The sequence below is a fragment of the Ambystoma mexicanum genome, chromosome 14, assembly GCF_040938575.1.
Source record: "Ambystoma mexicanum isolate Mex_15411 chromosome 14, UKY_AmexF1_1, whole genome shotgun sequence".
Lineage (NCBI taxonomy): Eukaryota > Metazoa > Chordata > Amphibia > Caudata > Ambystomatidae > Ambystoma > Ambystoma mexicanum.
The window spans coordinates 175,409,791-175,423,626 of NC_090940.1; the positions used below are offsets into that span (position 1 = coordinate 175,409,791).

Below are 13,836 nucleotides of genomic sequence, written 5' to 3' on the forward strand. Positions count from 1 at the left end.
CTTCGGAAGTTGTTCCAGCATGGGGCGCTGTATATCGATGCCTGTCCACTCGATGTCCCCCGAGGGCCTTCGTCTCGATGTCATCAATGGTATATTAAGTGTTACTCACCAGAGTGACTAATGTAGTCCTAGTCCATAGTGCCCTTTCCTCCTTCCTGTATGGGCGTCCCTCGCGAGTGACGGAACCCTTTTTCACCAGAAAAATCACTTTCCTTTTAAATTTAAAGGTGTGCAGCCCCAGTAGCGCAGGCTCCCTTAACCCTACCCACCGGCACCACACACCAGTCCCCTTTGACGTGTCAGATGTATTATGCTGAACAACCTCGCTGCTCTTTTTTTTTTAGGGGTAAGGATGGTGGGACGTATGGAGGAAAGGGGACTAGGAGTACATTAGTCATTCTGGTAACAATTACTGCTACATCCCGTCCCCTTTTCTCTATCCTTATGGGCGATTACCACTGATAAAACCGCCCTGAGGAGGAGAGCTTGCCATTCTAGGCGAAATGATTATGCAGTACTGCTTGGCCGAATGCTGTGTCAGCCCTGGCACTGGTATCCAGGCAGTAATGTTTGAAAAAGGCTGATGGGGTGGCCCATGTAGCCGCCCTGCTGATCACCTGCCATGGCACATGGTGCTGAAAAGCGACCGCTGCTGCCTTGGCCCTGATTGCATGAGCATGCATGCCCCTTGGCGGATCCTTATGCTGCACCTTGTATGCCTCCTGGATCGCTAGAGTCATCCAAATAGATGTGGAAGCTTGGGATGCTTGCTGATCTGGGTTTGGGCATCTGCATGTGACAAACAAGGTGTCCGTCTTGCGGGAAGCCCTTTGTTCTGTCCAGATAGAATTTTAGTGTTTTTCTGACGTCTAGGCAGTGAAAAGTGCTTTCTGGCACCTCCTTGGGATCTGGAAAGAAAGTGGGGAGCACAATCTCGTTAATGTGGAAAGAGGAAACCACCTTCGGGAGGAACTTGTGGTGCGTGCAGAGCACAAACTTGTCCTGATGAAACCTAGTATAGGGCGCCACTAAGGCCTAGATCTGCGAGCTGAAGTAAGCCCCACTAGGAGCGCTGTCTTTATGCTGACCAGTTTCATATCTACTGTGGCCATGGGCTCAAAATGTTTGTGCGCGCCGGGGTACTGAGCACCATGTTAAAATCCCAGAGTGGGTGCGGTGCTTGACCAGGGGGGGGTACAGCCTGGTCAGACCTGTCAAATGCCTCTTTGCAACAGGATTGGCCGAAGAGAATGTGTTGAGTTCCTGTATGCGCCAATAGCCGCTAGGTAAGTCCGGCAGGTGTCAATCCGGACACCCTGATCTAGCCAACTGGGCAGAGAAGGCTCACACCTGGTCCAGAGTGTAGGCTAGTGGATCCACGCCATAGGCTGCACCGGGTCCATTTGCTTTTGTGTCAATAGACTCCTTCTTATTTCCAGGTTGCCGCTAGAGAGCTGGAGATGTTGAAGAGCTACCTGCTCAGGTACCAGGCTGCTAGGGTTCTCCGGATAGGGGTGCAGGAATGTGCCCCCCAGCTGCGCCAGAAGCAGGTCCTTCCCAAGTGGGATGGCGATTTCTGACAGGGCTGACATCTGACAGAGGTCAGAGTACCACATCCTCGCAGACCAACAAGGGAGGGGGGTGAGGAGGATATATATATTTATTATATATATATTCACTCAAACAAACAAAAAAACGTTAAGGGTTTTTCGGTTTTACTTTGAACCATAACGTCCCTTTTACAAAGTTTTTTTCACTGATATATATATATATATATATATATATGGCAATGAACAAAAACAATGTGGTATCATCAGTGAAGTCATCAATGACATTTGTGATGCCATCTTTTAGGTCCTGGGTGTTAGTTTTTCCAGTGCACAGGGGTGTGGGCAGATATGGTTGCTTAGCCTACCATAACTGGCGAATTTCAGAGGTTTTTCGGTTTTACTTTGAACCATAATGGCAGGTTTGTAAGCGTTTTTTAGCGAATTGCATAGGTTTTTAGTAGGGCAACTTAACCATAACGCCCCCTTAAAGTTTTTTTTAGCGAATTTTACGTGTTTTTAGTAGGTCAATTTAAGTATAACGTCTTGTTAATACAAAAATGTTGTAATGAATGTCACAGATTTTCAGTAGGGCAACGTAACCATAATGTCCCTTTAGCAAGGGTCTTTTCCTAAACAGTATACACCTTGCGAAGAATGCCACATGACAATATGCGGGCGTACAACACAGTGACATGTCCCAGAATCAGTACACACTTAACAGTAAGATCTATGCCTCGTGGACAGTGTGGAAATAGATTTTATATTGATGTAGAACGTCCACCTTCAACATTTCCCTTACACAACGCCAACACGTATTGGTATGCAGCGATTACCAATGCACTACACATTATATATCTTTAGCAAAAGTTGTACTTATCTGAAAAATCACATCAGCTAAAGGCATCCTTCCTCCCTAAGAAACAGCACCATTGCTGTGATGAAGTAGCATGAGAAACAGTGCCGCTCCCTTGCAAATAATAACGCACAAAAGTTGTCGCCGTACATCTACCGACCTATATTACCATTTGTTGCCTCTTTGCTCATTGCCGTTTGCAAATTGCCTTATTAGCTGCCGTACCAAAAAATAAAGCCACCCGTAAACAAAGTGTTAATAATGCGTTAACAGCGACCTTTCACGGTGTAAATAACATTTTTAAAAAATTGCATACACTCCAATTATTGCATATATCTCAGTAAAATACATAGACACTATAATCTTTGCCAGTAATAGTCTAAATTTGCAAAGCACTAACGTGTGCTACTAAAAAGGAGGATTACTTGTTATAATCCGGGGCGGCTTGGATTACAAAAGAAAATCCTTTTTCAAGATGGCCACCATAGAAAGGGAAGGCGGTTATTTCATACATAAGAATCTTCGTAGACTGATATTGCATGTCCCTTACAAACTTTTTAAAACATAACCTTATCAATTGCTATTTTTTTCGACCCTTTCATTCCGTGAATTTCTTCAAAGCTTTCCCTTTCGCTCAAGGTGAAAAAACAATTGCCCCTTATACATTCACTCGGATGCGCGGGCGTTTTGGGCGTCCAACAGAAAAAGCAACTCATGTGACCTTCACTCAGAAGCCAAATACATTCTTACTTTGCATCAACATATTGAAATCCAATTAGGAGAACCGCTACTCCCATACACCTCCAGAATCGCTGCTTCCAGCAACGAGTGCAGATGGTGGCCTTAGTTTTCAAAACTTAGGACGCCAGTCTGACGGAAATACAATTCCAAACACATTTTAACCTGCACGCACTAATTGGTAGTGGTACAGTGAGCACTAACTTGCATTTAAACGTATGACTTTGGTGACAAGAAAACTCCACTTTTTCAGTTTGTGCTCCCACATCCCATCCTACCCCCCTCAAAGGTCACCTTCTGAAATAGTATTACAGAAGTGTGACACGTGCAATGTCGTCTTGTTTGGTATGTGTTTCTGGCGATGTCCGCCTGCACCAAAACATGAATAAAAGATAGCAGGGGCACCGAAGAAAGCTAACGTACTTTATGCTGTACCACAACCAATCAGGGAAAGCGCCACATGTTCGCGGGCACAAACTTTTTCCCCCATTCAGTCTAAGGGGAAAAGAGATGTTTTGAGAACCCCTCCCCTTATAATTCCCGCCCCCTGCACCAAACATCACCAAACTTTCCAAAGAAATTCAGAGTGTCCGATATATTTCTTTTTGCAAACTATGGTGAGGATTCGTCCAAGGGGAGCGCAGTTATAAGGCACCAAAAAAGTGCTCATCATATGGAAACAGCAACTTCACCATAACAACACAGCCACTAACGTGCCTTTCTAATATGCTGCAATGGTTGTGGCCAGGGACTAGCGTTTTAGGAGTATTGCGTACGGCTTACAGCCTGCAGCCATGCACCCAAAACTCTACATCCTGCCCACAACCACCTGAGTGATGTGCGGAAGTACAGTTGTATCGATAGGTGTGGTATGCTTCTCTTGTTCTGGCCAGAGGCTAGACTCCTAGCTGTATGCCCATAGATATTACAATGTGTGGGTGTGCAGTGGCTTATATCGCCAGTGCTTTTAACTTAGTTCTTGGGTGCGTGTCCTTTCGGCCATGCACCCAAGACTGTACACACTCCCAACAACCATCTAATCGATAAACACTACAGGTGTATCCATTGCTGCGACATGCTGCAGTGGTTGTGGCCAGGCCCTACAGTCCTGGAAGTATGGCCTTCGGCCTACGTCCATGCATCCAACACTCTAGGCCCTGGCCACAACCACCGCAGCATGCCACACCCATGGCGGCATACTAATCAATAGCACACCCATAGGAGAGAATAATGTAATAATGACATGTACTCTATTTTAATGGTCGCTAACACCACGCATGTCCTTGGAACAGTTTCAAGGTGCCTGTTCACTTATTACACCCCTCATTTTCTGCACGTACAAACATCCCGAACAAGGTGGGCATAGAGAATACATCATTAACACCTGCCGCCCAAATAAGTACAGTACTTCACCCACCTCTTACTCTCTGAACCTACCCAAGCACTGTAGGAGATCAAAATAGTTTCCTAAACAGCATTTCGCATGGAGACTACATCATTTACACCTGCCGCCCAAACAATACATTATTTAACCAATCTCTTACTCTGTGAACCTTCCCAACGCACTGTAGGAGAGCAAAACAGTTTCTGAAACAACATTTCGCCTCTGGTGGCGACCGCGCTGTCTTCGGATCCAAGATTCCGGGAACATCCACACATTCTGACGCTCATCACGGCTTGCTGTAACCAATCGGCAAAGACGTTGCGTGTCTGCGGTCATGATGTCAGCCCCTTAGCCAATCGGTATCTTTTCCGCGGAGCGAACAGGGAAGTGTGACCATGGAGCGGACATAGATATCACTAATTTTTTTAGACCTACTTTTTGGTCGTTTTAAAGAAAACTACTGGACAGATTGGCACCAAATTTACAAAAGCACGCTTTCGGGACCAAGCTCCCGCCACAAATTTGGTGAAAATCTGTCCAGCGGTTTGGGCTGTAGGCGTGCGCAAAGTTATTCCCCCCATTCAGTCTGTGGGAAAAAAAGACATTTTGGGACCCCCCCCCCAGACGAATCCTCACCAAATATATATATATATATATATATATATATATATATATATATATATATATATATATATATATATATATATATATATATATATATATATATATACACACATACATATACATACATACACATATATACACACACACCTCTCCACATCCCGTCCCAGGGTAAAAAGCCACACCCCTTCTCGCCCCACGACGCAAACTGACGACAGGTCCGATTGCTCTCCATCACAAACAAGTCTGCGGCCGGGTGGCCCCACTTGTTGAAGATTTCCTAGAGCACTCTCCCATTCTGCTGTCACTTGGAATTGTTGGAACCCAACCAACAGCCTGTCCGCTTCCAGGTACGATTCTCCCAGCAGATGTAACGCAGAGAGCCATACATCTTGTGCAATTGCCCACTCCCAGATGTCTAATCAACAGAGGAGGGGGATCTGGTGCACCCCTGCTTGTTTTGATAGTACATGCAGATAGAGTTTGAATACCCACTGCACTGCCCCTGATTACCGGAAGGAAAGACTTGAGCGCAGGCCATTGGTCATCAATTCTAGCTAGTTGATGTGATTCTGCTGTTCGGTCAGAGACCACAGCCCATGCACAGCATGTGCGCCCCACCCCTGGAGAGTCTGTGGCCAGAGTAGGCTATATTGGAGGTGGTCGAAACTGCCTGCCTGCCTGCCCGCCCTGAGGTTCACATCCTGGGCCCACCATCTGAGGTCCCGCTGTAAGTGAGGGGGTATGGTGACCGGCACCCCCCGGATGACTCCATTCCCCGTCTCAGAAAGCCTCAAAATGCAGCTGCAGCCTCCTCATTCGCAGCCTGGTGTAAGGAATAGCTAGGAGACATGCCGCTAGCACTCTGAAAAGATGTTGGCATTAGGAAAGAGCACCTTTCCGTCCATTTTAATGGACCCCCAAACTTATTTGCTTTTATTTTTTATCCTGACCTGTACTTTCTACAGGGCAGTGAAGCCTTAAGCTTCACTACACTTTTTGCTCATCTGCCCTTCAGGCTGTCCGCTCCCTTAGTCTTGCGACTTTGTTACTACTTTCAGTAACTTGTTATCACTAGTGGTAACTTTGATCATTGAGTAAAGCATCTTACCATGCAGTACACTTTGTTTTGCCCTAGCTGAGAGGATTTATGGTTACTCTAGGTGTGCTAAATGCAGGGGCAGAAGTTATGGTGTTTCTTACTTGCCCCATAACTCCCATTAAAAGTGTGCTGCCTTATAATAAACGTATTCTAATATTGGCCTTGCCATTGCTTGCTTGGGCAAGACTTCTGAAAGTTGGGGCTACTTCTGTTAGATAGTTTAACTTGGGACCTGACAGTTAGAAACAGTCACTGGACCCCAGAGAGACTATCTGCATTTTTCCTGCCTCACAGAATCTGTGGAACTTTACCTGAACTATTGGGCAAAAGGCTGCAGAGAACCTAGGGCTGGACTTTTTAAGTTAGGGATCAAATATTTGTGGACCTAAAGTGCATAATATAACCTTACCTTTCCAGGAGTTTGTGATGTATATTATGCCCTTTGATAAGTGAATGTATGTATACATGTCAACTTTTTCTAGAGTTGTTTGATAACTCTACCTGCCAGTAGTCATTTTTCTATAGTGTGTTTTGCCAATAAATGATAATTGTATTTTTATACATCCTGCCCAAGTGTAATCTGTGATTTCCATAGTATGAACTCATTGGGGACTCTTTACAAGCTCACCACCTCTGAAGAACTTAGCCTAGACTGCCTGTCACTGCTACCTGAACTGGTTTGGCTACAGCTCCCCAGAGTTGTCTGTTACCATATAGGTTGGAATTCTATACATCTGTCCACCAGGCAAGAGTATAGAAAATCAGTACTAACAGTCGGTACCATCACACCGTTGTCACTGTACTGCTGAGGAAGTGGGCGACAGAAGCTTTGACTGCTGCTACCTTTTCCTCTCTAGGTAATACCTTCTGCGTATCCCACAGCAACCTCAAGAACACCAAAGTTTGAGTAGGGCAGAGCTGTGATTTCTGGTAATTGATAGAAAAACCCAGCTCGTAGAGTGTAGTCAGTCTGTCCGCGGAGGACCTGACCTGCTCTGTAGATGTCCCTCTGACTAACCAGTAGTCGAGGCAGGGATAAACATGCAGTCCCTACATCCTGAGGAGAGCCGCCTCAGCGTTCATGAGTCTTGTGAACACCCTTGGAGCTGAATTCAGACCAAAAAGGTAGCACCTTGTATTGAAAATGCAAGCCCATAATCTGGAACCTGAGGAAGGCCCGCCTGGGTCTTCTTTTGAATGGCGAAGATGTGTGAGTAAAAGTCCTGACCCTGTAGAGGGATCTCCTCCACCGCCTCGCTCTCCACGAGGGGACAAATCTCTGCTAGAGTCCCGATCTGTGGGAGGAGAGAACAAGGAGGAGGGTATGGAAGGGGAAGCCAGAAGTCTGTAGACTACAGAGATCCCCCATGAGCCCGAAAAGCGTATGCGCCAAGCTTGACTGTGCAGGGCCAGCCTGCCCCAGACTGGGGTGTTGTGAACCTGAAAAGAGCTGTCATTGTTTCTTTGGGTCTGAGGCCGAAGACTGGGAGGAGGGACTGGAAGCATCACAAGTCTGTGCACAAGGGGATGCTTCTGCCTATGCTGGCTTGGGGACCTGTCCGGTTGCCCGGCTCAGCAGTCTTGAAACCCCCGGAATCCACTGAAGGATCACCCCTTGTCCGAGCAGGATTGGCTCTGAGGGAAGGCTTTTGCTGTCGGCTTGGTCAGAATGGCCAGTGATTTGGCGGTCTGTGAGCTGCTTTTCTTTTTGTCTAGCTCTTCGTCCGTTGTAGAGTAGAAGAGATCGCCACCCTCGAATGGCAAGTCTAGGATTCTATCCTGGACGTCTGGGTTGAGCCTGGTGGCCTTAAGCCAGGCCCCCCATCTCATGTCTGTCACCACAGAGATTGCCTTACCAACGGCATCTATGTGGGCCACAGTGGTCTCCACGATATCTTGTGCCACTATGTTTGCCTCAGCAAGACCAGCCTTGAAAGAGACTTGCTTGTCGGAATGTCTGGAATAAAGTCTGCAATTTCTCTCCACTGCTGTTGATTGGCCGTCACCAGGATGGCATCGGCATTGCCTTTTCTGGCAAAAGTTAACTGGCTCCCCTTGTGCGACTGCACTTCAGCACAACAGAGCCTCTGGTGTAAACACTGCCTCATCAGATGACATCATGATAAAGTAGTTATTTAGTGGTGGATTTCAGAACCATCAGATTTTTTTAAAATAAAGTTATATTCACTTTACCCAGCCCTTTACTTTGTTCTGCGCACCGGATCACACAAGCATATGAGTCTTACAGACTTCAGACTAAATTTGGATAGCGTTGGTGCGCTTTGACTTCCTCTAGAGAGACTTAGTAAGGCACAATTGACAAGGGAGGATCTAGCAATTTTCGGCTTATGTTTTGCCCAGTTGAGGACACTTGAAAATCTGATACCTAAAATGTCTTACTGCTGCCTCTCTCAACCAACGATTCCCCAATGCAAATATTCAACCTCTTTCTTCTGCTATAGCCACAATAACAGCACATTTTGTACCGTTTATGGCACAGTGTCCCATGTTCATGAACTGCAAGCTGTTCACTGGTTTTTGCAGGGCTATAGTAGTGCAGGCTAATAGTACCATATTATCTACACATGAGGACTGGCATACCTGGGTGTTTCCGTTAATAATAAACTCTAAAGGGCACTTACATATATAACAAAGATGCAGGGGCAAGTACACAAACTTGCTCCATGTTAGGAGGGTTCTTTAGAACCACTAATGGTGTAGGGTGCTAGGAAGCCAATCTTAGTGACCTGCAAGGTTTAATAAAAAGCCCTCAACAACCCTCACACTAAGTCGTAACTGAGTAGTAAGGCTTTGACTAAGTTGATCAGCAGATTGAAGGATGTAAAGTAGTTAACCTATGCAAGAGATTGTCAACACAACACAGGTATCAAAAGCACTTATTCAATGACAGGTGCATGAATATCGCGAACCGTGTACACATTTATAACTTCACAGTTCAGGTGACCGAATGGGGAGACATACCACACTAATTGATACAGTTCAACGTGTATGGTTACAAGAGCTAAAGTGGTGACAAAGAGGTTAGATTAGTTATCACAGGCCTTATAAAATTAACTAGATAAAGACATAGGAGCCGACATGCTATTTGTATAAAATGCAAAGGTTTTTTTAGCAAGCCTGCAGAAGCCCTAGAGGACCCATGGTTGGAAGCAAAGAGCAAAGTAATTGTTAATCCACTGCTTGTTCAGAGAGCCTTTTTAGGCAAGTAGTGACAAACTTCTCCCTAAAGCTTCACTTCTGAACGAAATGGTGGACTACTCAGATTCTATAAAGCATTTGATCCGTGTCTAGCAAGAGCAGTGGGTGCATATGCAGCTCTTGGTGTCAAACCTGTGTTTTATGTGGGGCAGTGTGCGTATGAACCACTTTATGCATATTGCTTCCATTCAACAATCATCACAGAAGGAACAACCCTGGATTTTCAGTGTATAAACATAGATTTTGAGCCCCCCACCCCATACCACCCCCACCCTCATCCTAACCTCCCTTGCATGTTTCAGTTGGGCTAGCAGGTAGCGTATTAAGTCTTGTAATGCTGTAGAGGGCTTCAAATATACAGTGTGGTTATCCGAACATCTTTAACAAGCACAAAACGCCACCGGCTGGATTGCAAAAAAGTGCACTAAGATGATTTAATTTGGTATGCCATATGCAAAAATATTCCCATATGTGCTCTAAAGACCAAATTCGTGTATATGGGGAGCATGCAGTTGCCAGTTTACATTTTTAAAGACTGCTGTTTAAACGTCTACAATTTGTGCACTTTTGGATTACATGAATTCGACCAGCTTTAATGGGCAGAGGGTCCTACCACACCCCTGCAGCCTACCCGCACATGTACATGTAATTTCGGACAAAGGTGCACAAATAAATTGCTGACTTTCAAACAGCAGTCTATGAAAACAAATCATGGCAGTCACCAGGGTTTCACATTTAGCAGCTTACGTTTAAGATAGTTACAGCAAAAAAATGTCACTAACCTTGTTTGAAGACGTGGCTGCTTGTACTCCTTTTTGAGTATGCAGAGGCTGCGGTTTACTGATTTAGTCAGGGTTGCTGGGATTTCATTACCTTCACCCCATGGTTTCAACTTGCCTAAATTAAAAGAATTACATAAAAGTACCATGAGTCAGATAGTCAACTTCCATACACCAAATTACAGATATTTCTTGCATTCTGTAAAATGGATCAACTTTTGCACTGGGTTCCTGTATATTTATTGATATTTGGTTATCTAATTTGCACCAAACATGAAGCCTTGGAGCCATTCTTGATACATTTTCTATCTATATAAGACTGCAGTGGGACAGCAGTTTATACAGTAGCAGTGGATCTAAGTTATCGGAAGGTTTGTAGTTTATGTGGTACCAAGAAAAGTAACTTGCCAAGGAAGGGGCTTGGGAATCTCCCAGTCTAGTAATCAGGTGGTGCCCAAGAGGCATTTTTCAAGCATTAGAGGCTGGTAAAATGGACATGTAGACAGAGATGCCAGAGTAGGTCTTAAGATGGATTTTCAGAATCTACCATGGGGGTGGATTCTTGGAGGCGTACCCATTATGGTGAACAGGAAAGAGACCGATGTCTAGCCAAACCCAGTCAAGCTATAGTAGCAGTAAGGCTTAGCCTCAGGAGGGTGTGAGCAGGCCCCCAGATAAGGTGCGTACCAGGCCTTTTTACGCATGAAAATCTTGCAAATACGACAGATTTTTTATTTTCCTGCGTACATTTACACACAGGTTTAGAGCAGAAGGCAGTGCAAAGGTCAGGTTACTTGATAGAAACCAGAAGGCTTCTTTTGATTTTTATCTACATGGATGTAATTGCAAGCCACCTCAGAAACAGAATGCATTTCTCTGAAGCCGGCTAGATTTTTGTGATTTCAACATTTAAATATATACAGGAGAGATCAAATGGCCAGACCTTAGAGAAATAATAAAAGGTGTATTCTGTCACAATGCAGAAAGCTGTGGTAGGCTAAGGATTTCCATACAGTTTGTGCATGCGTCGCTGGATGTCACATACATTTTACTCTTGCAAAAGAGAAAAGTCATTTTTACTCTCTTAAAATCCCATTTACTCTCAAAGTTTAAAAACAGGGAGTAAAATACTCCCACCTCAAATTCTTATCTGGAGCACTGGGTGTGAGTGGTCCAAGGCTACAATCAGAGACACACAGCACTCCAATAATTCCAGATATACGGAAGTGTACAAAAATATACAATCATTTATTAGGCCTTTAAGATGCACTCCAAGCAATGAAACCCTCAGCTAAGCATCATCACACAACTACTATAAAATATATATATAGAACCTTGACCATTAGAGGTTCTGAAAACAAACAGACACTTTACCTTTGGAAACAGTTATGAAATAGTGGATAGAGTCTAGGTTTGCACTGCAAATGCCTGTGTGCGGTAACGCAAGTAAAAAAAAGTAGTACACTAATTTAGAGCCAGTTTAGACATGTAAAATAGAGAGAACACTCACATAACAACCCAAGACAAAGTCCCTTAGTCTTTAATAGGTCCAGCCTTGCGAATAATTATGTCTGGTGCCATAAATTCAGAATTTCCACAACACGTACTTTGAAGGAAGGTTTACTATTGGATAACGAAAAAGTGTTATGACTGAGAAATGGCTGAGAGTAAATGTTCCAGAAGATGAAATAAAAAAGTACATTTCTTACAAGCTTCTCTCCCAATCCCACCACTCTAGGGTAAGCCGGTGTGGGGCACGGGCGTTGATCATCACAGATCTTCGGCCAGGGAGGGATAGGATTAGGACTTTATGTCTATGCAACCCTATGGCGGAAGGGGAGGGGGGGGGGGCTGGGGAAGAGAGGGGGTAAAGGTCAGAAATAGCTATGCAAACATTCACCCCTTACTAAGATTTCTTCAGTAATCACTTCAGGGTTTCTGAATCAGCTGGTTGCAGAGGTCACTTTCCGCTTCAGGTCCAGCTACTCTGCACTTTCAGGCTCCAGTAAAACAGTTCTAAAGAGTGGACAGCTGGATACCCTTGGCATGACAGGATGAAGACTTCCACAGAACGAGCAACAATTAGGAGACGTCCCGGATACAGACTGTTTGCAGCGGGAGTTGCCATGATCAGGCAGGGCCAAGCTATCCTTGCGGTGCAAACAAAGCAGTATGCCATTCACAGCTCGTCTTCGGCCAGGAAGGCTAAAACTACAGGAGCGGGCATCTTGTTATACAAGCAGAGGATCCACTAGTACCAAGGATGCACTCTTAACGGCAAAGGCTGCAGCAAGGTAGCAGCAAGCGAAAGCTGGTCAGTCCATCAGTTGCTCAAGGGACACTTCTGAAAGGCTCAGCGGCCACAGATCTTCGAGCAGTGGTCTGGACAGGTTGTTTCCACCAGTCCACGGGTCAAAGTACAGAGCAGGGCCTTATTGAGATCAGGTGAGAGGAGCAAGGCTTCATCAAGCCTTGGCTGAGGCAATGGTTGTCTTTGGGTCTTCAGCATGCTGCACTTCTTCATAGGGGTATTGGTTCCAACTATGATCTGTAGAATGGCTGCAGGAGTCACCACCAGGTCCACCAATGGTAAGGATTTGCGCCCTTCAATCATGGACACCATCTGGCCAAAATATCTGCCCAGCAACAGACAATGGCTCGGATGTGGACTGGGTCAAGACAGACCAAGCGCCCAAATGCGGCCACAAATGCAACCTGCCATTTTGCCTTGGAATTGCAGGAACTTTGTCCTTGAAAGGGCTGTTCATATATGGTAATTCCAGGCCGGAGAAGGAAGGGCGAAGGATGAGCGCCAATGGAGAAAAAAAAAAGAAATGAAAAAATGGCCTTCATGATGATTCGTGTTCTTAGTCCAGGCTCTCCCTCCTTCACACCTGCTTGGGTACAAAAGATAGCTGTCCCTTTAAGAAACTTGAAGTTGCTGAGATTACGCCATGCAGGCATCCCTCTGTGCAACAGTCTCACCCCTCACCAACTGTCCACACCCAGTTCCTGATTTCACCACTGGCGATTGAATCCAGGTATATGCTTAAATGGGGATGTGTGGGTGTGTGGGTGTTGTGAAGAAGGGAGAGCCTGGGTTAATAGAACCCGAAACATCATGAAGGTCATTTATTTCTTACGTCCTAGCTCTCCCTACTTCCCAACTGGTTGGGACGAGACAAAAAAAAAGCCTTAATATGAGTAAGGGTGGAGATGACGGCATATACGCAATTCAAGCAAACAAATTGCAGAGTTCCTCTTGGCCAAATTTGGCATTTTTACTGGAGGATGCATCCATAGCGTAGTTATTGAAAAAAGCGAGTGGAGTAGCTCAAGTAGCAGCTCTGCAAACTTCTGCTATGGGGACATGCCCAATAAAGGCTACTGATGCTGCCTTGGCTCTGCGGAACAGCGAGCCCCTTCACGTTATAAGCCTTTGAGATACAAGAAGCATCCCACGTGGCAATAGAAGCTTTGGCAGCCTTATTACCAGGGGTAGTACCACCATAAATAATACAATGTTGGTCCGATTTCCAGAATGGTTTACTTCCCTCTAAACAAAATTGATACGTCCAGATAATGCTAGA

At 45.2% G+C, this 13,836-nt stretch overlaps 1 protein-coding gene across 2 annotated transcripts in view; it reads right to left on the reverse strand.

Moving 5' to 3' along the window:
- The window catches only part of NUSAP1 (nucleolar and spindle associated protein 1), a 449,447-nt gene that overhangs the window by 41,293 nt on the left and 394,318 nt on the right, over positions 1-13,836 (reverse strand). For both annotated transcript variants that reach the window (XM_069638852.1, XM_069638853.1), the window contains one exon: positions 10,250-10,364. In XM_069638852.1, coding sequence (XP_069494953.1) covers positions 10,250-10,364 — 115 coding nt within the window. The remainder of the gene's footprint in view (positions 1-10,249; positions 10,365-13,836) is intronic.